The 25,393-nt window shown below is 46.3% G+C and overlaps 1 protein-coding gene across 8 annotated transcripts in view; it reads left to right on the forward strand.

Annotated features, from left to right (window-relative positions):
• LOC122938321 overlaps positions 1-25,393 on the forward strand; it is a 56,970-nt gene that overhangs the window by 15,389 nt on the left and 16,188 nt on the right. For 6 of the 8 annotated variants that reach the window (XM_044293758.1, XM_044293759.1, XM_044293757.1 and 3 more), the window contains exons 3-19: positions 13,280-13,378; positions 13,464-13,574; positions 15,616-15,729; positions 15,816-16,310; positions 17,153-17,281; positions 19,090-19,194; positions 19,280-19,399; positions 21,002-21,133; positions 21,224-21,280; positions 21,575-21,695; positions 21,786-21,884; positions 22,031-22,117; positions 22,221-22,367; positions 22,653-22,796; positions 24,019-24,138; positions 24,327-24,476; positions 24,552-24,674. In XM_044293758.1, the coding sequence (XP_044149693.1) occupies positions 13,280-13,378; positions 13,464-13,574; positions 15,616-15,729; positions 15,816-16,310; positions 17,153-17,281; positions 19,090-19,194; positions 19,280-19,399; positions 21,002-21,133; positions 21,224-21,280; positions 21,575-21,695; positions 21,786-21,884; positions 22,031-22,117; positions 22,221-22,367; positions 22,653-22,796; positions 24,019-24,138; positions 24,327-24,476; positions 24,552-24,674 (2,353 nt within the window). The remainder of the gene's footprint in view (positions 1-13,279; positions 13,379-13,463; positions 13,575-15,615; positions 15,730-15,815; positions 16,311-17,152; positions 17,282-19,089; positions 19,195-19,279; positions 19,400-21,001; positions 21,134-21,223; positions 21,281-21,574; positions 21,696-21,785; positions 21,885-22,030; positions 22,118-22,220; positions 22,368-22,652; positions 22,797-24,018; positions 24,139-24,326; positions 24,477-24,551; positions 24,675-25,393) is intronic. The other 2 variants (XM_044293756.1, XM_044293755.1) reach the window with 2 other exon arrangements.

The raw sequence follows: 25,393 nt of genomic DNA on the forward strand, positions 1-25,393 counted from the left end.
ACATATTCCAAAGTGCACCTTTTGGATTTCACCGGTCATTTTTTACACATTTTGATTGCAAAGTTCTTCTCACACATTTGGGCCCCTAAATTGCCAGGGCAGTATAACTACCCCACAAGTGACCCCATTTTGGAAAGAAGACACCCCAAGGTATTCCGTGAGGGGCATGGCAAGTTTTTAGAATTTTTTATTTTTTGTCGCAAGTTAGTGGAATATGAGACTTTGTAAGAAAAAATAAAAAAAATAAAATCATCATCATTTTCCGCTAACTTGTGACAAAAAATAAAAAGTTCTATGAACTCACTATGCCCATCAGCGAATACCTTAGGGTGTCTACTTTCCGAAATGGGGTCATTTGTGGGGTTTTTCTACTGTTTGGGCATTGTAGAACCTCAGGAAACATGACAGGTGCTCAGAAAGTCAGAGCTGCTTCAAAAAGCGGAAATTCACATTTTTGTACCATAGTTTGTAAACGCTATAACTTTTACCCAAACCATTTTTTTTTTTGCCCAAACATTTTTTTTTTATCAAAGACATGTAGAACAATAAATTTGGCGAAAAATGTATATATGGATGTCGTTTTTTTTGCAAAATTTTACAGCTGAAAGTGAAAAATGTCATTTTTTTGCAAAAAAATCGTTAAATTTCGATTAATAACAAAAAAAGTAAAAATGTCAGCGGCAATGAAATACCACCCAATGAAAGCTCTATTAGTGAGAAGAAAAGGAGGTAAAATTCATTTGGGTGGTAAGTTGCATGACCGAGCAATAAACCGCTAAAGTTGTGGAGTGCCGATTTGTAAAAAAGGGCCTGGTCACTAGGGGGGTATAAACCTGTGGTCCTTAAGTGGTTAATATTGATGATTTTGGCCACAGCTCATGAAAACCCAAAATTCCTATCTAAAAAAATTAGCATATTTCATCCGACCAATAAAAGAAAAGTGTTTTTAATACAAAAAAAGTCAACCTTCAAATAATTATGTTCAGTTCTGCCCTCAATACTTGGTCCGGAATCCTTTTGCAGAAATGACTGCTTCACTGCGGCGTGGCATGGAGGCAATCAGCCTGTGGCACTGCTGAGGTGTTATGGAGGCCCAGGATGCTTCACTGCGGCGTGGCATGGAGGCAATCAGCCTGTGGCACTGCTGAGGTGTTATGGAGGCCCAGGAGGCTTCAATGCGGCGTGGCATAGAGGCAATCAGCCTGTGGCACTGCTGAGGTGTTATGGAGGCCCAGGATGCTTCACTGCGGCGTGGCATGGAGGCAATCAGCCTGTGGCACTGCTGAGGTGTTATGGAGGCCCAGGATGCTTCACTGCGGCGTGGCATGGAGGCAATCAGCCTGTGGCACTGCTGAGGTGTTATGGAGGCCCAGGATGCTTCACTGCGGCGTGGCATGGAGGCAATCAGCCTGTGGCACTGCTGAGGTGTTATGGAGGCCCAGGATGCTTCACTGCGGCGTGGCATGGAGGCAATCAGCCTGTGGCACTGCTGAGGTGTTATGGAGGCCCAGGAGGCTTCAATGCGGCGTGGCATAGAGGCAATCAGCCTGTGGCACTGCTGAGCTGTTATGGAGGCCCAGGATGCTGCGATAGCGGCGTGGCATGGAGGCAATCAGCCTGTGGCACTGCTGAGGTGTTATGGAGGCCCAGGATGCTTCGATAGCGGCCTTAAGCTCATCCAGAGTGTTGGGTCTTGCGTCTCTCAACTTTCTCTTCCCAATATCCCTCAGATTCTCTATGGGGTTCAGGTCAGGAGAGTTGGCAGCCAGTTGAGCCCAGTAATACCATGGTCAGTAAACCATTTACCAGTGGTGTTGGCGCTGTGAGCAGGTGCCAGGTCGTGCTGAAAAATGAAATCTTCATCTCCATAAAGCTTTTCAGCAGATGGAAGCATGAAGTGCTCCAAAATCTCCTGATAGCGGCTGCATTGACCCTGCCCTTGATAAAACACAGTGGACCAACACCAGCAGCTGACATGGCCCCCAGACCATCACTGACTGTGGGTACTTGACACTGGACTTCAGGCATTTTGGCATTTCCCTCTCCCCAGTCTTCCTCCAGACTCTGGCACCTTGATTTCCGAATGACATGCAACAGTCCAGTGCTGCTTCTCTGTTTCTGGGGAATGCGGCACCTGTAGCCCATTTCCTGCACACGGTGGCTCTGGATGTTTCTACTCCAGACTCAGTCCACTGCTTCCGCAGGTCCCCCAAGGTCTGGAATCCGTCCTTCTCCACAATCTTCCTCAGGGTCCGGTCACCTCTTCTCGTTGTGCAGCGTTTTCTGCCACACGTTTTCCTTCCCACAGACTTCCCACTGAGGGGACTTGATACAGCACTCTGGGAACAGCCTATTCCTTCAGACATGTCTTTCTGTGTCTTACCCTCTTGCTTGAGGGGTCAATGATGGCCTTCTGGACAGCAGTCAGGTCGGCAGTCTTACCCATGATTGCTGTTTGGAGTAATGAACCAGGCTGGCAGTTTTTAAAAGCCTCAGGAATCTTTTGCAGGTGTTTAGAGTTAATTAGTTGATTCAGATGATTAGGTTAATAGCTCGTTTAGAGAACCTTTTCATGATATGCTATTTTTTTTAGATAGGAATTTGGGTTTTCATGAGCTGTAGCCAAAATCATCAATATTAAAACAATAAAAGGCTTGAACTCCTTCAGTTGTGTGTAATGAATCTAAAACATATGAAAGTCTAATGTTTATCAGCACATTACAGAAAATAATGAACTTTATAACAATATGCTAATTTTTTTTAGAAGGACCTGTGTGTGTGTATATATATATATACATAGTATACTGTCCTCTGTAGTATTTATATACAGTATACTGTCTTCTTTAGTATATATATTAATATACAGTATACTGTCCTCTAGTGTATATACAGTAGTCATCTGTAGTGTGTATATATATATATATATATATATATATATATATATATATATATAGTATACTGTCCTCTGTAGTGTGTGTGTGTGTATGTATGTATATATATATATATATATATATATATATATATATATATATATATATATATATATATATATAAAGAAATAAGCACACCGCAGCACATCCATCAGGTGAAAAAAATAGTGGGATCCTTTATTCACCCAAGTAGCGACGTTTCGGTCCGCTTACTGGGACCATTTTCCGCTTGAAAATGGTCCCAGTAAGCGGACCGAAACGTCGCTACTTGGGTGAATAAAGGATCCCACTATTTTTTTCACCTGATGGATGTGCTGCGGTGTGCTTATTTCTTTGTTTATTGACACTTTTGGACTTGGTGTCGACACCGCTGGCACCCAGAACCTTTCACTAGGTGTGCTGCCCTGAATTTTCATCATTTTATATATATATATATATATATATATATATATATATAGTCATGTGAAAAAATTAGGACACCCTTTGAAAGCATGTGGTTTTTTGTAACATTTTTAATAAAAGGTTATTTCATCTCCGTTTCAACAATACAGAGAGATTAAAGTAATCCAACTAAACAAAGAAAACTGAAGAAAAGTCTTTTCAAGATCTTCTGTAAATGTCATTCTACAAAAATGCCTATTCTAACTGAGGAAAAAGATAGGACACCCTCACATGTATTCCCTCTTAAATTGGCTCAGATCTCACACAGGTATATCACACCAGGTGCACATAATTAGTAGATCGTTACTCTGCATGTTGAATGAGGCTTGCCCTATTTAAACCTCAGACATTTAGTTTGGTGTGCTCCTGACTGTTGAAGTGAGAGTGAGCACCATGGTGAGAGCAAAAGAGCTGTCAGAGGACTTCAGAAAAAAGATTGTAGCAGCCTATGAGTCTGGGAAGGGATTTAAAAAGATCTCAAAAGATTTTGAAATCAGCCATTCCACTGTCCGGAAGATAGTCTACAAGTGGAGGGCTTTCAAAACAACTGCCAACATGCCCAGGACTGGTCGCCCCAGCAAGTTCACCCCAAGAGCAGACCGCAAGATGCTAAAAGAGGTCTCCAAAAACCCTAAAGTGTCATCTCGAGAACTACAGCAGGCTCTGGCTACTGTTGATGTAGAAGTACATGCCTCTACAATCAGAAAGAGACTGTACAAGTTTAACTTGCATGGGAGGTGTGCAAGGAGGAAACCTTTGCTTTCCAAGAGAAACATCGAGGCCAGACTGACATTTGCCAGAGATAAAGTTAACAAAGACCAGGACTTCTGGAATAATGTTCTTTGGACAGATGAGTCCAAAATTGAATTTGGACACAACAGCAGAGGACATGTTTGGCGTAAACCAAACACAGCATTCCAAGAAAAGAACCTCATACCAACTGTGAAGCATGGAGGTGGAAGTGTCATGGTTTGGGGCTGCTTTGCTGCAGCAGGACCTGGTCAGCTCACCATCATAGAATCCACGATGAATTCTACTGTGTATCAGAAGGTGCTTGAAGAACATGTGAGACCATCAGTTAGAAAATTAAAGCTGAAGCGGAACTGGACCATGCAACATGACAATGACCCAAAACATACTAGTAAATCAACCAAAGATTGGCTGAAAAAGAAGAAATGGAGAGTCCTGGAATGGCCAAGTCAAAGTCCAGATTTGAATCCCATTGAGATGCTGTGGGGTGACTTGAAAAGGGCTGTACGTGCAAGAAACCCCTCAAACATCTCACAGCTGAAAAAGTTCTGCATTGAGGAGTGGGGTAAAATTTCCTCAGACCGATGTCGAAGACTGGTAGATGGCTACAAGAACCGTCTCACTGCAGTTATTTCAGCCAAAGGAGGTAACACTCGCTATTAGGGGCAAGGGTGTCCTATCTTTTTCCTCAGTTAGAATAGGCATTTTTGTAGAATGACATTTACAGAAGATCTTGAAAAGACTTTTCTTCAGTTTTCTTTGTTTAGTCGGATTACTTTAATCTCTCTGTATTGTTGAAACGGAGATGAAATAACCTTTTATTAAAAATGTTACAAAAAACCACATGCTTTCAAAGGGTGTCCTAATTTTTTCACATGACTGCATATATATATTATATACAGTACAAAAAAGTGTGAAACAACTGAACATATTCTGGGTTCTTCACAGTAGCCACCTTTTGCTTTGATTACTGCTTTGCACACTCTTGGCATTCTCTTGATGAGCTTCAAGAGGTAGTCACCTGAAATGGTCTTCCAACAGTCTTGAAGGAGTTCCCAGAGATGCTTAGCACTTGTTGGCCCTTTTGCCTTCACTCAGCGGTCCAGATCACCACAAACCATCTCGATTGGGTTCAGATCCGGTGACTGTGGAGGCCAGGTCATCTGGCGCAGCACCCCATCACTCTCCTTCATGGTCAAATAGCCCTTACACAGCCTGGAGGTGTTTGGGGTCATTGTCCTGTTGAAAAATAAATGATGGTCCAACTAAACGCAAACCGGATGGAATAGCATGCCGCTGCAAGATGCTGTGGTAGCCATGCTGGTTCAGTATGCCTTCAATTTTGAATAAATCCCCAACAGTGTCACCAGCAAAGCCCCCCCACACCATCACACCTCCTCCTCCATGCTTCACGGTGGGAACCAGGTATGTAGAGTCCATCCGTTCACCTTTTCTGCGTCGCACAAAGACACGGTGGTTGGAACCAAAGATCTCAAATTTGGACTCATCAGACCAAAGCACAGATTTCCACTGGTCTAATGTCCATTCCTTGTGTTCTTTAGCCCAAACAAGTCTCTTCTGCTTGTTGCCTGTCCTTAGCAGTGGTTTCCTAGCAGATATTCTACCATGAAGGCCTGATTCACACAGTCTCCTCTTAACAGTTGTTCTAGAGATGTGTCTGCTGCTAGAACTCTGGGTGGCATTGACCTGGTCTCTAATCTGAGCTGCTGTTAACCTGCGATTTCTGAGGCTGGTGACTCGGATGAACTTCTCCTCCGCAGCAGAGGTGACTCTTGGTCTTCCTTTCCTGGGGCGGTCCGCATGTGAGCCAGTTTCTTTGTAGCGCTTGATGGTTTTTGTGACTGCACTTGGGGACACTTTCAAAGTTTTCCCAATTTTTCGGACTGACTGACCTTCATTTCTTAAAGTAATGATGGCCACTCGTTTTTCTTTACTTAGCTGCTTTTTTCTTGCCATAATACAAATTCTAACAGTCTATTCAGTAGGACTATCAGCTGTGTATCCACCTGCCTTCTCCACAACCCAACTGATGGTCCCAACCCCATTTATAAGGCAAGAAATCCCACTTATTAAACCTGACAGGGCGCACCTGTGAAGTGAAGACCATTTCAGGTGACTACCTCTTGAAGCTCATCAAGAGAATGCAAAGAGTGTGCAAAGCAGTAATCAAAGCAAAAGGTGGCTACTTTGAAGAACCTAGAATATGACATATTTTCAGTTGTTTCACACTTTTTTGTTATGTATATAATTCCACATGTGTTAATTCATAGTTTTGATGCCTTCAGTGTGAATCTACAATTTTCATAGTCGTGAAAATAAAGAAAACTCTTTGAATGAGAAGGTGTGTCCAAACTTTTGGTCTGTACTGTATGTATATATTTATACTGTCCTCTGTAGTATATATACATTATACTGTCCTCTCTTAGTTGGCTAAATTTAGCTTTTTTGTAGTTTGGTATTTTTGTTCCTCCCTGTAGAAACGCTCTCTTGAATGATAATTGGAAGGTTATTACTTTATGGTCACTATTTCCCAGGTGTCCCCCGACCTGCACGTCTGTTGTTCTGTCAGGTCTATTGGTTAATACTAAGTCCAGTATGGCCGTCCCTCTAGTCGGGTCCTGAACCAGTTGGGAGAGGTAATTGTCTTTGGTTATTGCCAAGAACCTGTTTCCTTTATGAGATGTACAGGTCTCAGTTTCCCAGTCTATATCTGGGTAGTTGAAGTCCCCCATAATAACCACCTCATTATGATTTGCCGCCTCGTCTCTTGTTTAGTAGTAGATTTTTTGTGGACTCTGGTATATTATGTGGTTTATAATAAACTCCTATTAGTAATTTATTATAGCTTTTGCCTCCATGTATCTCTACCCACACTGACTCCACATGTTCAAGTCCCTCACTTATATCTTCTCAGACTGTGGGCTTTAGACAGGACTTTACATAAAGGCAGACCTCTCCCCCTCTCCGGTTTTGGTGATCTTTTCTAAACAGACTGTAACCCTGTACATTAACCTCCCAGTCATAGCTATCATCCAGCCATGTCTCAGTTATTCCCACTGTCATAGCTATCATCCAGCCATGTCTCAGTTATTCCCACTGTCATAGCTATCATCCAGCCATGTCTCAGTTATTCCCACTGTCATAGCTATCATCCAGCCATGTCTCAGTTATTCCCACTGTCATAGCTATCATCCAGCCATGTCTCAGTTATTCCCACTGTCATAGCTATCATCCAGCCATGTCTCAGTTATTCCCACTGTCATAGCTATCATCCAGCCATGTCTCAGTTATTCCCACTGTCATAGCTATCATCCAGCCGTGTCTCAGTTATTCCCACTGTCATAGCTATCATCCAGCCGTGTCTCAGTTATTCCCACTCATAGCTATCATCCAGCCATGTCTCAGTTATTCCCACTGTCATAGCTATCATCCAGCCGTGTCTCAGTTATTCCCACTGTCATAGCTATCATCCAGCCATGTCTGTTATTCCCACTGTCATAGCTATCATCCTGGCAATTCTCAGTTATTCCCACTGTCATAGCTATCATCCAGCCATGTCTGTTATTCCCACTGTCATAGCTATCATCCAGCCATGTCTGTTATTCCCACTGTCATAGCTATCATCCAGCCATGTCTCAGTTATTCCCACTGTCATAGCGATCATCCAGCCGTGTCTCAGTTATTCCCACTGTCATAGCTATCATCCAGCCATGTCTCAGTTATTCCCACTGTCATAGCTATCATCCAGCCATGTCTCAGTTATTCCCACTGTCATAGCTATCATCCTGGCAATTCTCAGTTATTCCCACTGTCATAGCTATCATCCAGCCATGTCTGTTATTCCCACTGTCATAGCTATCATCCAGCCATGTCTGTTATTCCCACTGTCATAGCTATCATCCAGCCATGTCTCAGTTATTCCCACTGTCATAGCTATCATCCAGCCGTGTCTCAGTTATTCCCACTGTCATAGCTATCATCCAGCCATGTCTCAGTTATTCCCACTGTCATAGCTATCATCCAGCCATGTCTCAGTTATTCCCACTATGTCATAGTCCTCCTCACACATCACTAATTCCAGCTCCCCGGTTTATTAGTCAGGCTTCTGGCATTAGTATACATACTTTTAAGATGTTTATGTATATTATTTTTTACCCTACACCTTTCCTTCTGAGCTGTTCTAGTCCCTCCTTCCATTCCTCCCTCAGTCTCACTATCTTGCCCCCGGTCTCTATCTGCACTATCTTCCCCTCCTATAACGTAATTACCCTCCCCCAGTCCCTAGTTTAAACACTCCTCCAACCTTCTAGCCATCTTCTCCCCTAATAAAGTATTACTTTAATGAGAAAGTAGTAGTAGAGAGTAGTGGATGCATGGAATAGCCTTCCTGCAGAAGTGGTAGCTGCAAATACAGTGAAGGAGTTTAAGAGCTTCTAAAGCACAGGCAGAAGAGAAATTAGCTCAGTCAGTGAAAAAAGGCGATAAGACATTCTTCAGATACATAAATGAAAAAAGGAAACTAAAATAAGGAATTACCAAATTAAAAACAAAAGAAGGAAGGTATATGGAAGAAGATAAAGAACTAGCTGACTGCCTCAATGAATACTCCTGTTCAGTGTTTACAAAGGAAAATGAAGGAAAAGGACCTCAGTTAGGAAACAAGACGAATGAATCTTTTGATGCATGTGTCTTTACAGAGGAAGAGGTTCTAAGTCAGCTGTCTAAAATTAATACAAATAAGTCACAGGGGCCTGATGGGATACACCCAAGGCTATTAATAGAGCTCAGCGGTGACCTAGCAAAACCATTAACAGATTAATTTAACCAATCACTGGCAACAGGAGTCGTCCCAGAAGATTGGAAATTAGCAAATGTTGTGCCCATTCACAAGAAAGGTAGTAGGGAGGAATCGGGCAACTATAGGCCAGTAAGCCTGACATCAATAGTGGGGAAATTAATGGAAACCATACTTAAGGAGAGGATTGTGGAACATCTAAAATCCCATGGATTGAAAGATGACAAACAGCATGGGTTTACTTCAGGGAGATCATGTCAAACTAATCTTATTGATTTTTTTGATTGGGTGACTAAAATAATAGATGGCGGAGGTGCAGTAGACATCGCTTATCTGGACTTTACTAAGGCTTTTGATACTGTCCCAAATAGAAGGCTTATCAATAAACTGCAGTCTTTGGACTTGGACTCCCATATTGTTGAATGGATTAGGCAGTGGCTGAGGGACAGACAACAGAGGGTTGTAGTCAATGGAGTATATTCAGACCAAGGTCTTGTTACCAGTGGGGACCTCAGGGATCTGTTCTGGGACCCATATTGTTTAATATCTTTATCAGCGAAATTGCAGAAGGCCTCGATGGTAAGGTGTGTCTTTTTGCTGATGACACAAAGATTTGTAACAGGGTTGATGTTCCTGGAGGGATTCACCAAATGGAAAAGGACTTAGGAAAACTAGAGGAATGGTCAAAAATCTGGCAACTAAAATGTAATGTTGATAAGTGCAAGATAATGCACCTGGGACGTAAAAACCCAAGAGCAGAATATACAATCAGTGATACAGTCCTAACCTCAGTATCTGAGGAAAGGGATTTAGGGGTCATTATTTCAGAAGACTTAAAGGTAGGCAGACAATGTCATAGAGCAGCAGGAGATGCTAGCAGAATGCTGGGGTGTATAGGGAGAGGCATTACCAGTAGACAGAGGGGGGCGCTCATGCCGCTCTACAGAGCACTAGTGAGACCTCATCTGGAGTATTGTGCTCAGTACTGGAGACCATATCTCCAGAAGGATATAAATACTCTAGAGAGAGTTCAGAGAAGAGCTACTAAACTGGTCCATGGATTGCAGGATAAAACTTACCAGGAAAGATTAAAGGACCTTAACATGTAGAGCTTGGAAGAAAGACGAGACAGAGGGGAGATGAGAGAGACTGCTAAATACATAAAGGGAATCAACAAGGGAAAAGAGGAGAGAAGATTTACAAGAAGAAAAACTGCTACAAGAGGACATAGTTTTAAATTAGAGGGGCAAAGGTTTAATAGTAATATCAGGAAGTATTACTTTACTGAGAGAGTAGTGGATGCATGGAATAGCCTTCCTGCAGAAGTGGTAGCTGCAAATACAGTGGAGGAGTTTAAGCATGCATGGGATAGGCATAAGGCCATCCTTCATATAAGATAGGGCCGGGGGGCTATCCATAGTATTCAGTATATTGGGCAGACTAGATGGGCCAAATGGGTCTTATCTGCCGACACATTCTATGTTTCTATGTAACACAGCTGTCTCTTCCCCATTGAGGTGCAGCCTGTCCCTACGATAGAGCCTGTAGCCGATAGAGAAGTCGGCCCAGTTCTCCAGGAACCCAAACCCCTCCTTCCTACACCAGTTCTGGAGCCACTTGTTCCCCCTCCTAATCTCCCGCTGCCTTTCTTGTGTGGCTCGTGGTACAGGCAGTATTTCGGAAAAGGAGGTCCTCGCCCTAAGCTTGTGACCTAAATCCCTAAAATAATTTTTAAGGACTCTCCACCTACCTCTAACTTTGTCATTGGTTCCGATATGGACCATGACCGCTGGGTCTTCACCAGCCCGTCCCAGTAATCTGTCAACCCGATCCGCGATGTGTCGAATAGGGTTGTTGCGATACCAAAATTTTTATTCGATTTCGATACCATAAAAAAGTATTGCCATACTCTATGCCATTTGATACCACCCGAAAAAAATAAAACACCAAGAAAGCAGTGTGCATTGCGCATTTTATGGAACGTCTGGCCCATAATCGAACAGTACAATCCCATTTTTTGGGTTGACAAGGTGACAAAAAAAAACGGCGAATACCCCGGTTTTTATTTAATTTATTTTTCTGTTGCGGCGTTCACCACATAGGAGTTATTTTTTAATATTTTAATAGTTCGCACTTTTTTGGGTGTGGCGATATGTAATATGTTTATTTATTGTTTATATATTTGATATGAAAAATTGGGAAAGGGGGTGAATATTTTGGTGTTTTTTTTAAATTTTTTTACTCTTATTTTTTTAGGCTAGTTTGACATTAGCAGCAGGGGAGTCCGGCAGGCTGTTCCTGCGGGTGAACAGCCTGTCAGTTCCGTCCTGCCGCTAGTTCATGTGTGCCCCCGGACTGCCGCTCTGTCCCTATTGACTATAATGGGGGTGGGGGCAGCAAGGCAGCGCGCGGCAGAGGCAGCCGGACTAAAACTACTGCATGCTGCCACCGGCACTTGGCGCCAATATTTGTATAAATGGGTGAGTTACCATTGGTGGCGTATGGCCACAGCCCTTTTCTTATTGGCAGTGGCACAGGGGGAGGGAGAGACTCCATCTCCCCTGTGCTGCTGAGGGAACATGGCGCGCGCTGAGAGCAGCATGCGCAGTAGCGCAGCCTAGTATCGGTAAATGTCAAATCCCGGTATCGAATCGATACCGGTACAAAAGTATCGATTGGGTATTGATAATTCAATACCTGCTAGAACCCTAGTCGAACTCGAGCGCCAGGAAGACAACACACCGTTTGCCGATCCCGGGCTTTGTGACAGATCGTCCTATCTGTTCCCCTTATAATGAAGTCTCCCACTACCAGCACCCGTCTGCCCTGCTCTCCTGGTCCCCTGCTTAGTGGAGCGGACATCCCCCCGACTGGCAGAGGAAGTGTCCGGCTGCAGCAGTGCCGTCCCTGGACTGACATCCCCCTCGTCTGCCAACCTTGTGTCAGATCAGGGCTAGCCTCCCTGCACTCTTCCCTCTACCCCGCTTTCTAACTGTTATCCAGCTAGCTACCTCACTTTCCTCAGCCTCCTCGCTACCACCCTCCCCCTCATCTACCCCATAGAGCGCTTGCTCAGTGAGCAGCAAACTCTGTTCCGAATTACCAATGCCTCTCAGTGTTGAAACTCGCCCGGTTAGATACTCGATGTGCGATTCCAAACGGGTAATATGCTCACATTTTGAACAAAGATATGCAAACGGCTGTTCCAGGACTGCAGACATCAGACAAGACGTGCACTGGACGCGCTGTCAGTAATGGACACAGACTAATGGGGAACAAATACAATATAGTGCAGTGATCAGAATCTGTAGTCGCCTCCTAAAGGCCCTGAATCTGAAGTCACATAATCTAAAGTCACACACTTGAAATCACACACGCGAACGCTCACAAACTCGCATTGTTTGCTTGTATACGTGCAGCTCTCGGACTGCTTTATTTTCCTCTGGATTCCCTCAGCTTTCGATGTCACCGGAATCTGTCTTGATCCTCATAGGGGGCGGACATGACACTTGATGCATTATTTGGTGCCTGCCTTGTGCGGAGGGCAATGGCGATGAGTTTGTGTCCCCTCAAGGATATTTTAGGGAATTGCTATTTATCCAGTTGTCATTTTATTTTTGCTATTATTTGTATCTTAGCCGATCCTTCTGTGCCATGATGTGGATGATTGGGGTTGTATTCCTGGTGGATTCCTTGGCCTGTGCTGAGCGGCGGTCCACTCCTCACATCATAAATCATGGAGGATTTCATTCTACCTTTCCTCGCTGATTGCTCCTGCCAAACCAGCTCCCCATAGTTTCCATAGCAACCACCAGCCGGCCATCTTTCAGTCACTTATAGACGGTGGCTGGTTCCCCATTTCATCTGCTCTCATCCCGAACATATCCTTCTGAGGTTCTTAGGGAGGACGTTGTGGGGATAGCCTCCTCCGCCGCGCGTTCTCTGCTGCCCGCCTCCTCCTCCGCCGCGCGTTCTCTGCTGCCCGCCTCCTCCTCCGCCGCGCGTTCTCTGCTGCCCGCCTCCTCCTCCGCCGCGCGTTCTCTGCTGCCCGCCTCCTCCTCCGCCGCGCGTTCTCTGCTGCCCGCCTCCTCCTCCGCCGCGCGTTCTCTGCTGCCCGCCTCCTCCGCCGCGCGTTCTCTGCTGCCCGCCTCCTCCTCCGCCGCGCGTTCTCTGCTGCCCGCCTCCTCCTCCGCCGCGCGTTCTCTGCTGCCCGCCTCCTCCTCCGCCGCGCGTTCTCTGCTGCCCGCCTCCTCCTCCGCCGCGCGTTCTCTGCTGCCCGCCTCCTCCTCCGCCGCGCGTTCTCTGCTGCCCATGTCTATAATGTTATGCTCTTCGCTTCCAGGTTGACTCTTCGTTGCCCGCCGCACGCAGCCCACACGGACAGGCTCCGCCTTCAGCGCCTTCCTCTTGCACATGTGCCCAGACCTCTAGGGCTGCACAGGTAAGGGCTGCGTCATATATGATCTCATGTCTCCCCTTCCCCCTGGGGTCAGATCTGAGTCCCTTTTTTTTTTTTTCTGCTGCAGGGTCCAGACGGTGAAAAAGCGTCCAACATCCGATTGTCGGAGTCCAGACCCCAGGTGTCACATTGCACCACAGGAGCCACGGTTGTCAGCTCCCAGCCCGGTGTCAGTCAGGTGAGCTGCAAGAGACGATGTGTCAGATACGCCAGTACCCTGCCTTGTAAATCAGGGGGCACAGTCTTTTATCTGTTGGAGGTTACCTGTAACTTCGGTGCAGTCACTCTTCAGGACAGTATATAAAGAGTTAAACAACTGTTCTCAGCTTTGTCTGATACCAGCCATGGTGGGCCAAGATGAAGTCCTAACTGCGGACACTTCTGTGCCCGTCATCACTCTGCCGTACGTTTATGGCTCTGGTCCTTTTACAGCAGGTATCCAGCAATGTAAATGAAACTGTGGTGCCAAGGGGTTAATGATGTGCACTCTGCAGGCAAAAATAATGGTGGCACTCTGTTAACACAAATAACTGGGTCCTATGCAGGCTTAAATAGTGATGTGCACTTATGATGTGTCGCAAATATTGGGAGCACTCTGCTGGTATATTGAGAGGGCTCTATGATGGCACTTGTAGCAATGTTGGGGGTAAGGGTGGGCGATATGGCCTAAAATCTATATTGCGATATATTGTTTTCTATATCTGGGGGGGTGTTTAAACTTTTTTTTTTTTTACTTTTTATTTAATAACTATTAGCCTCCTTAAGAGCTAGAACGTAGAACCCTTGTCATATTCACCCTAATAGAGATCTATCAGGGTGAATAGGACTTTACACTCTCCCTGCTGCCCTGTGCTTTGTGCACACAGCCATCCACAGATCCCCCTCCCCTAAACAGTAACATCCACAGATCCCCCCCCTCCCCTAAACGGTGCCATCCACAGATCCCCCCCCCCCTCCCCTAAACGGTGCCATCCACAGATCCCCCCCCCCTCCCCTAAACGGTGCCATCCACAGATCCCTCCCCTAAACGGTGCCATCCACAGATCCCCCCCCCCCTCCCCTAAACGGTGCCATCCACAGATCCACCCCCTCCCCTAAACGGTGCCATCCACAGATCCCCCCCCTCCCCTAAACGGTGCCATCCACAGATCCCCCCCCCCTCCCCTAAACGGTGCCATCCACAGATCCCCCCCTCCCCTAAACAATGCCATCCACAGATCCCCCCCCTCCCCTAAACGGTGCCATCCACAGATCCCCCCCCTCCCCTAAACGGTGCCATCCACAGATCCCCCCCCTCCCCTAAACGGTGCCATCCACAGATCCCCCCCCCTCCCCTAAACGGTGCCATCCACAGATCCCCCCCCCTCCCCTAAACGGTGCCATCCACAGATCCCCCCCCCTCCCCTAAACAATGCCATCCACAGATCCCCCCCCTCCCCTAAACGGTGCCATCCACAGATTCCCCCCCCCTCCCCTAAACGATGCCATCCACAGATCCCCCCCCCCTCCCCTAAACTGTGCCACCCACAGATCCCCCCCCCTCCCCTAAACTGTGCCATCCACAGACCCCCCCCCTCCCCTAAACGGTGCCATCCACAGATCCCCCCCTCCCCTAAACAGTGCCATTCACAGATTCCCCCCCCCCCCTCCCCTAAACAGTGCCATCCGCGCACAGTTGGGAGGGAGGGAGGGAGGGACTCCCTCCTTCTCTGTGCCAGCTCAGGAGAACATGGTGCGCGCAGAGATCGCGATCCCGCGATATAGGCGATATGCTAAAAATCCATATCGTGGCACAAATTTATATCGCATATCGCCTATATCGCCCACCCCTAGTTGGGGGCTAGCACAATGGGGGGGACACTTTCTTTTTATAATGGGGCGGGGGACGGGAATGTTGAAGAAACAGGCCCATGCAGCACAGAGGATTTTAGGAGTACAGTGCACTGATCTTGTGGGAGGTCATTGATTGAGACCTACATAGTGGAAGGTGCAGGGTCCCCACCAGATTTCCATTACATCTGAACCCTTGACTTTTACACTTATTGGAGCTTGGTAGACATTTTTTAACCGTGGGGGTTATTATTGGGTTCTCCCCCCTTTATGACTATAACAGCCCCCTACTCTTCTGAGAAAATTTTCTGCAAAATTTTGGGTGTCTGGAAATTGGTGCCCCATTTCCTAAAGTTTTTTTTGACTTGTAACATTTTATTTTTTCATAGATTGTTCTAAACTTTCGGGAGGAAGGAAAGAGTCTTACGCTGGATAATGTGTCCACGGAGAGCGCCCCCCAGTGTCAGGGAGGATGCCACTGCCTGCAGAGAGTGGTCAAGCAGGTAAGCGGACCTCGAGAGGATGGGACGTGTCGAGCATCCGTGGCAGATCTTCAGATTCACTTTCTGTGTCCTCTCTTCTTTCTCAGGTTGTTGTCATCTTCTTGGATCACCCTCGCGAATCGGCCACCACAACGTCATCTGTGGCGTCTCCCCCCACAGTGAGTTCTAGCACCCAGACTGAGGCGAGAGATGGAAAGTCCGAGACCAATGCCCAGGTGAACTCAGAGGTCCCTGTCCACCATCCGTCACATCAGGAGGTCGTCCACACGAGCACACAGACCAGTACATGTACGGAGGTCAGCGGACCACAGCAAAACTGCGAGGTACAAGAGGAGAGATCCCCCAAGACCAGCGAGGTCAGCAGCAGTCCTGGCGAGAAGATCTGTTCATCCACAGCTTTATCAGCGTCCGTATTAAGTAAACCAGACCAACGGTCCCAGAATGACGAGGCCAGGAGGGAGGCTGACCTTCATTGTCTGCCCCTTGCCGCTGACAAACTCCCAGAAGCCCCCAAAAGCTTGGATATGGAACCAGAACATAGATGTGGGGCGCCCACCTCCATTGAGGACACACGGGATCAGGTACCATTTATTATCATCTTTTAAAACAGCCCCAAACCTTGATAACGCATTTTAGACTGTGTCTATGGTGGGTCTGAAACGCGTCACTTAGCATTTTGAGCGTTTGTTATTGATACTTATTGAAGTTGCGCACTGAAATGCTGGTCTTTTCTAAGGTTTTGGTGTCAAATGTGGATGAGCCCTTTAAAGTGGTTGTCTCATCTCAGACAATGGGGTCATTTCGCTAGGATATGCCCCCATTGTCTTATACGTGCGGGAACAGAGCCCCGCAAGGTGGCGGCTGGAGGACTCCGGTCCGCCCACCACCAAGCGCTCTCCCCATAGAAGTGAATGGCAGAGCACCGCGCATGACTGGCCACCGCTCCCATTCACTTCTACGGTCCCGACGGAAATAGTCGAGCCAGTGCTCGGCTATTTTTGGCGACCCCATAGAAAATGGATGGAGGAGGGCTGCACAGTGCGCTCTCCACCACTTCCGGGGCTCTGTTGTATATATAGGTGCGGGTCCCAAATGGGGGCATGTCCTAGTGATATGCCCCCATCGTTTGTGATGAAACAACTCCTTTAAGAAGGCAGAGCCAATCTTCATCTTATTGAAGATCTCTGCTTGCTGACTTTGAATGTAACCACATCCATTGGTTGACATGACCTGACATACTCCTGAGCACAGAGCTGACGATTTACTTCCATGTTTCAAATATCTGTAAGCTAAATAAAATGTGAGCACAGACATGTCTCCTGTGTTGGATTCCAGGATTTGTAATAAACCCTCAGCTGTGTCCGCAGGGCTAGGGCCAGGATAGGGCTCATCATCTGAAAATAATTCCAAGTCTCTTCATTAGCAGCTTGCCCATGACCAAACACCAAGAAATGTTAGGAAATGTGAACCTGAAAACCCTTCACAGCCTCCTGTGTGTCCTCAGAACCAGCAGAACGCCGGACACTTCTGCTTGGATCCATCTATAAATCAGGTAGGGGAATAATCCGTGTATAATATGGCTGACAATATTATGTTAACCCCAGCCATTTACACAGCACCGGCCGATCATGCCTGCTTGTGTTAGTTAATATAGCTAGTGGAATACTGCCTCCTATGTAAAAATATAACTACTATAATACTGCCCCCTATGTACAAGAATATAACTACAACTACTATAATACTGCTCCTATGTACAAGAATATAACTACTATAATACTGCTCCTATACACAAGAATATAACTACTATAATACAGCTCCTATGTACAAGAATATAACTACTATAATACTGCTCCTATGTACAAGAATATAACTACTATAATACTGCTCCTATGTACAAGAATATTACTACTATAATACTGCCTCCTATGTACAAGAATATAACTGCTATAATACTGCCTCCGATGTACAAGAATATAACTACTATAATACTGCTCCTATGTACAAGAATATAACTACTATAATACTGCTCCTATGTATAAGAATATAACTACTATAATACTGCTCCTATGTACAAGAATATAACTGCTATAATACTGCTCCTATGTACAAGAATATAACTACGATAATACTGCCTCCGATGTACAAGAATATAAGTACTATAATACTGCTCCTATGTACAAGAATATAACTACTATAATACTGCTCCTATGTACAAGAATATAACTACTATAATACTGCTCCTATGTACAATAATATAACTACTATAATACTGCCTCCTTTGTACAAGAATATAACTACTATAATACTGCCTCCTATGTGCAAGAATATAACTACTATAATACTGCTCCTATGTGCAAGAATATAACTACTATAATACTGCCTCCTATGTACAAGAATATAACTACTATAATACTGCCTCCTATGTACAAGAATATAACTACTATAATACTGCCTCCTATGTACAAGAATATAACTACTATAATACTGCCTCCTATGTACAAGAATATAACTACTATAATACTGCCTCCTATGTACAAGAATATAACTACTATAATACTGCCTCCTATGTACAAGAATATAACTACTATAATACTGCCTCCTATGTACAAGAATATAACTACTATAATACTGCCTCCTATGTACAAGAATATAACTACTATAATACTGCCTCCTATGTACAAGAATATAACTACTATAATACTGCCCCCTATGTACAAGAATATAACTACTATAACACTGCTCCTATGTATAAGAATATAACTACTATAATACTGCTCCTATGTACAAGAATATAACTACTATAATACTGCTCCTATGTACAAGAATATCACTACTATAATACTGCTCCTATGTACAAGAATATAACTGCTATAATACCGCCTCCTATGTACAAGAATATAACTGCTATAATACTGCTCCTATGTACAAGAATATAACTGCTATAATACTGCCTCCTATGTACAAGAATATAACTACTATAATACTGCCTCCTATGTACAAGAATATAACTACTATAATACTGCTCCTATGTACAAGAATATAACTACTATAATACTGCTCCTATGTACAAGAATATAACTACTATAATACTGCTCCTATGTACAAGAATATAACTACTATAATACTGCTCCTATATACAAGAATATAACTACTATAATACTGCTCCTATGTACAAGAATATAACTACTATAATACTGCCTCCTATGTACAAGAATATAACTACTATAATACTGCTCCTACATGTAAGACTATACCTATGACATTGGCGGTGTGTCCTCGGTGTGCGGTACATTTATCAGGGTATGATCTTTCTGATTGTCCTGTGTGTATTCACCTGTACTTTCTCCTCTATGTGGTCAGTATGTCGGAGATCTGCTGGAGCAGTATAATGTGCCGCCTCCTTCATGTATCCCAGCTCCTGTGTTTTCCTCCCGGTGTATCTCAGCTCAGCGCCGGGTCAAGCAGGTGAGTGCAGATGATCTTGTCCCTCTGGTGATATTTTGTGATATTTAATCTTCGGATAAAAATGCTATAAATGTTCCCTTTTTAGATTGTACTCAATTTTGTGGAGCAGGAGAGTGCGCCTGTGAGTAAGGAAGCCCCTGCTCAGAGCACTTCAAGTAATTTACCATCTCCTGTCGTCACATCTCTGCAGCACCGGGAAACACAGGTGGGTCCTACTTTGCCCTGTATGTGCCGCCTCCTCCACATGGTGTGTAAAGGTCTCTGCTATAAAGCCGCCACTAGACATAAGCTCTGTGGCAGAGACCAGGCTGCAAATGTAATCCAGGCTCCATATCAGACTAGACCGCCAAGATGAACCAGATCCCCCAAATTAATGAAACCCCGGTCCTTTAAGGCTACTTTCACATTAGCGTTTTTGCTGCATCCGGCAGGGATTAGCAAAAACGCTTCCGTTATGATAACACAACGGGCTGCATCCGTTCTGAATAGATCCGGTTGTATTATCTCTAAAAGGAACAGGAAAGATCCATTGGAAGTCAATGTGTGCCGGATCCGTTTTCTTTTGCGTTTGAGAAAACGGATCAGGCACCATTGACTTGCAGCGGTTTTGTGTCCGGTATGGGGATGAAAAGGAACGGAATGCATTCTGGTGCACTCCGTTCAGTTCTGTTTTTTCACCATTGACAATGAATGGTGTTGAGATCCTATGACGGATATGAATAGTGGAAAGGCAAGCGGAGATGTGAAAGTAGCCTAAAAAGAATCAGACCCCTTAAAACAATGAGACTCCAGACTCCTGAAATGAATGAGACCAGATTCCAAAATTGATTTATTCTCCAGACCAGAAAATAAAACATTGACTAATCCCTGCCCCTCTTCCTCTTCTCCCCCGGTCCCGCGGAGCAGGTTGTGTTTAGTGATGGCGGTCGCCCCGAGCAGGTTGTGTTTAGTGATTGCGGTTGTCCCGAGCAGGTTGTGTTTAGTCATAGCAGGCTCCCCGAGCAGGTTGGGTATAGTGATGGAGGTTGCCCCGAGCAGGTTGGGTATAGTGATGGAGGTCGCCCCGAGCAGGTTGTGTTTAGTGATTGCGGTTGTCCCGAGCAGGTTGTGTTTAGTGATTGCGGTTGTCCTGAGCAGGTTGGGTTTAGTCATAGCAGTCTCCCTGAGCAGGTTGGGTTTAGTGATGGCGGTCGCCCCGAATAGGTTGGGTTTAGTAATGTGGTCGCCCCGAATAGGTTGGGTTTAGTAATGTGGTCGCCCCGAACAGGTTGGGTACAGTGATGGCGGTCGCCCCGTGCAGGTTGTGTTTAGTGATGGAGGTCGCCCCGAGCAGGTTGTGTTTGGTGATTGCGGTTGTCCCGAGCAGGTTGTGTTTAGTGATTGCGGTTGTCCCGAGCAGGTTGGGTTTAGTGATTTCGGTTGTCCTGAGCAGGTTGGGTTTAGTCATAGCAGTCTCCCTGAGCAGGTTGGGTTTAGTGATGGCGGTCGCCCCGAATAGGTTGGGTTTAGTAATGTGGTCGCCCCGAATAGGTTGGGTTTAGTAATGTGGTCGCCCCGAACAGGTTGGGTACAGTGATGGAGGTCGCCCCGTGCAGGTTGTGTTTAGTGATGGCGGTCGTCCTGGTGCTTTCCTAATGTTCCTGCTTGGGACTTGGTACCTCTTATTTACATAGATGGAGTCTGACTGCCGTGCAAGGCCAGGAAATGGGGGCAGGCGCTACATTACCGAGATTGGTTGACCTCCGATTTAATCTGTAATTGTTCGTGCCTCATGTTTGAGCCCTCATGGATGTTCTCCTCTTTCCAGACCTGTGATGACCTCCCGCAGCAGACATCACAGACAGCTAACAAAAACCCCCAGGGCCTGCAGAGTACTGCTGTAAGACCCCCGAAGAGCCACAGCTGCCCGCCTGTGCTGAACATCCGTACATTGCGTCAGGTGAAGCACTTCCTGAGATAATGAACAAACCTGTGTGTTCAGGGGCAGAAGCAGTGATTAACCCCTTAATGACCTTTTACTCCTGCACAGGAAGAAGAGAGAAGCCCGGACCATCCTCTGCCTCAGGACACCAGCCTTGTTGATAAGGTATGGCAGATCTTCCTAGTATGTTCAGATCAGTCCCTGCAGATAGGACTTGCTCAAACATAATACATTGACTCACAGCAGTGCGGGGGGTGTCCCAGTCTGTTACTGGGAACCATCAAAGCCCCATTGGGCAAAATGGGAAATTGTTCTTTAAGCGATTCCCCGTGATTGTGCATAGTGTTGGGTAACGGCTCAAATAACGCTTTCCCTTTACACATGTTATTACCAGTGTGCAGGAGCGATGGGGTAACGCAGCAGGGCCTCTAAGGTCTTTCCTCTCTTTTTGCCCCTCAGGTGACATTTGAAGACGTCGCTGTGTATTTCTCTAAGGAGGAATGGGAATTGCTTGGGGACGACGAGAAGGGTCTCTACAGGGAGGTCATGGCTGACAATTACCAGTCTCTGAGCTCTCTGGGTAAGTCTGTGTGCTACAAGATCTGGCCCCGTTCAGACCCGTGTTCCTGTAGGGGCAGACGTGACTTTACAGTATTATTTCTGGCCCCAGGGCTCCTGCAGGAGAAGCCGGACCTGGTGATACGGATTGAGGAGGAGGAGGATAATCTCTGGGTTGATCAAGGATCCACAAGGAGGAGCCATCACCAGGGTGAGTGTTCTAATGGTTTGAGCACAAAAGAATGAACCTTAATTTACAAGATCTCCGCTTGCTATCAGTGACTAGAAACATGTGCCTAAAACCAGGAAACCCTTTTATTTTTGTGATTGCCGGTCTGAGCTGCTTTCTGATTTCAGAGGAGGACCGGTGGTGCCTAGACCGGGATATGGATGGAGTCCGCCTGTCGGCTGAGGAAAGCGATACTTCACCCTGCACTGGGCGAGGTGAGACGGTCTGCTTCTTCCCTACTGCAGATACTATCTAGCATGCTGTATATGTTATGTCCGGCCTCTGACTCTCCCTTAAATTTACCCTTCCGTTCTTCAGAGTCTGCTGAGAGTAGTAGTCACCTGGGTGCCTTGATGCGACTAGTGAACGAGATCCCAGGATTCCTTTTGGGCAGCTCAGTGACAGATGGAAGCTCTCCCGCCCGCAGCGTAGAGGATCATGGGAACGGCAGGCAGATCCTGGAAGGTGAGTTGGACTTGGTCGTGATTGTTCTGCAGACTTCTCATTATGCCAGGAGAGCACCCTCAGTGTACACCGAATGGATCTGGAGAGCCCCAGTTGGAGCCTTCGGGCAGTATAATATGCCTTACAGAGGCACAGTTGGAGGTATTCATCACGGAATGCTTCCACCGTATACCTCCTACAGAGGGGAACACGAAATGTGAACAGTGCCTAGTATGGATGTTGAAGAACGGGCTGTGACCTGCACCTTAGCGCTCAGAAGTTTATCTGTACGTCTTATTTATTCAGTCAAAATAGAGGAACCTTCACCGGCCAGTTCTCCGGCTTCTGCCTGTGTTCCTGTGAGTGAGACCATGGAAATTGCCACCTGTCCGAGGGTGCACAGGAGTACGGAGCAGAACAACAGCAAAATCGTGACCAAAGCAGAAAAAAGTAAGTGTGATGACAGTGGAGGACATAGGTCCTCACTAGAGACGTGTGAATCAACACTAAACTCATTCAAAAAGCAGCCTCCTTGAGAAGTGAGGGGTTGGCTCTGCTGCTCAAGAGACCCCCCTCCTCCTTTTGATTCACCGGGCCAGACATCTTGCAGCTGTGCCGTTGGTCCAAGTAGCGGTGCACGCACAGAGGTCTGCTGCTGCTAGCTGAGCAGTGCTGACTGTGCATGCGCCACTACACTTCCGGGTGTACCCTGACATGAGAGGTGCACGGACAGAGGCTCTGCTGCTGCCTGAGCAGTGCTGACTGTGCATGCGCCACTACACTTCTGGGTGTACCCTGACCTGAGCGGTGCACGCACAGAGGTCTGCTGCTGCTAGCTAAGCAGTGCTGACTGTGCATGCGCCACTACACTTCCGGGTGTACCCTGACATGAGAGGTGCACGCACAGAGGTCTGCTGCTGCTAGCTGAGCAGTGCTGACTGTGCATGCGCCACTACACTTCCGGGTGTACCCTGACGTGAGTGGTGCACGGACAGAGGCTCTGCTGCTGCTATCTGAGCAGTGCTGACTGTACATGCGCCACTACACTTCCAGGTGTACCCTGACATGAGAGGTGCACGGACAGAGGCTCTGCTGCTGCTGCTATCTGAGCAGTGCTGACTGTGCATGCGCCACTACACTTCCGAGTGTACCCTGACATGAGAGGTGCACGGACAGAGGCTCTGCTGCTGCTATCTGAGCAGTGCTGACTGTACATGCGCCACTACACTTCCAGGTGTACCCTGACATGAGAGGTGCACGGACAGAGGCTCTGCTGCTGCTATCTGAGCAGTGCTGACTGTACATGCGCCACTACACTTCCAGGTGTACCCTGACATGAGAGGTGCACGGACAGAGGCTCTGCTGCTGCTTCCTGAGCAGTGCTGACTGTGCATGCGCCACTACACTTCCGGGTGTACCCTGACATGAGCAGTGCACGCACAGTCTGCATCTGCGCTGATGAGTTTTCAGCAGAAGAGCATCTGCGCTCGCTCCACTGCTCAGAACAATGGCGCAGGTAGAAGATCAAGAGGGTGGGGAGTAGCCTCTTGAGCGGCAGAGCCAGCCCCTTGCTCCTCAAGGAGGCAGATTTTTTTTTTTTTTATTAATTTGATTCCTACAAACCGGTATGACGGTTGTGCGCCGAATGACTGAAATGTTCCTTGTATTCCAGCAGAGGTCGCTGTGAGTCCGCCATCCAGATACAGCACGCCTCTCAGTCATTCGCCTGCATCATCCTTTTGTATCAAGAGTGACCCGGGCACTGGCACTGACAGGCTGCAGATAAAACAAGGTAAGTGCAGCGGGGTGCAGAATTATTGGGGGACATTTATAAAAATTCTCGATGTGCAAAGTTTTCTGATGTCAGAAATGGTGATGGACAAAAAGTCACCATGCATATGCTGCACGGCTAACCTGTAAAATATATAGTTTCTGACTACATTGTGCACGAGGAATTACCTGTGCTGTGTCCTATCACAGAAGAGTTTCCCGCTGCCTGCAGTCCTGCTCAACAGAGAGACGTCCCTCTTGTAAAACCCAACATTTCCCATCTTCCAAAAATCCCGCTCTATAGCCCAGAAACCTGGGACCATCTGATTCCTGACCGTGCCAGGAGACCCAGCTCTGGAGGTGAGTGCACCATACTTAATGGGGATGGCTCAGGGGGGACCGTGTTTACAACTATTCACTATACACTCCCAACAGGTGGGACTTCCTTGAGCTGCTCAACAGCCGCCTCACCCCGAAACCCGAGTGTCTCCCCAGCGTCTCCCCATCAAAGAACAAAAAGCACTGGTCTGGGGGAACTGAAAATAAAAATTAAACAAGGTCTGTATCTTATATACTGCAGTGTGCAAAGCATCATATCAGGGAAGCACAATCCCATACATTACTTATCCTGTACTGATACTGAATTACATCCTGTATTATACTCCAGAGCTGCACTCACTATTCTGCTGGTGCAGTCACTGTGTACATACATTACTTATCCTGTACTGATCCTGAGTTACATCCTGTATTATACTCCAGAGCTGCACTCACTATTCTGCTGGTGCAGTCACTGTGTACATACATTACTTATCCTGTACTGATCCTGAGTTACATCCTGTATTATACTCCAGAGCTGCACTCACTATTCTGCAGGTGCAGTCACTGTCCACATACATTACTTATCCTGTGCTGATCCTGAGTTACATCCTGTATTATACTCCAGAGCTGCGCTCACTATTCTGCTGGTGCAGTCACTGTGTACATACATTACTTATCCTGTACTGATCCTGAGTTACATCCTGTATTATACTCCAGAGCTGCACTCCCTATTCTGCTGGTGCAGTCACTGTGTACATACATTACTGATCCTGTACTGATCCTAAGTTACATCCTGTATTATACTCCAGAGCTGCACTCACTATTCTGCTGGTGCAGTCACTGTGTACATACATTACTTATCCTGTACTGATCCTGAGTTACATCCTGTATTATACTCCAGAGCTGCACTCACTATTCTGCTGGTGCAGTCACTGTGTACATACATTACTTATCCTGTA

This window comes from Bufo gargarizans, chromosome 5 (genome assembly GCF_014858855.1).
Source record: "Bufo gargarizans isolate SCDJY-AF-19 chromosome 5, ASM1485885v1, whole genome shotgun sequence".
In the NCBI taxonomy this organism is placed as follows: domain Eukaryota; kingdom Metazoa; phylum Chordata; class Amphibia; order Anura; family Bufonidae; genus Bufo; species Bufo gargarizans.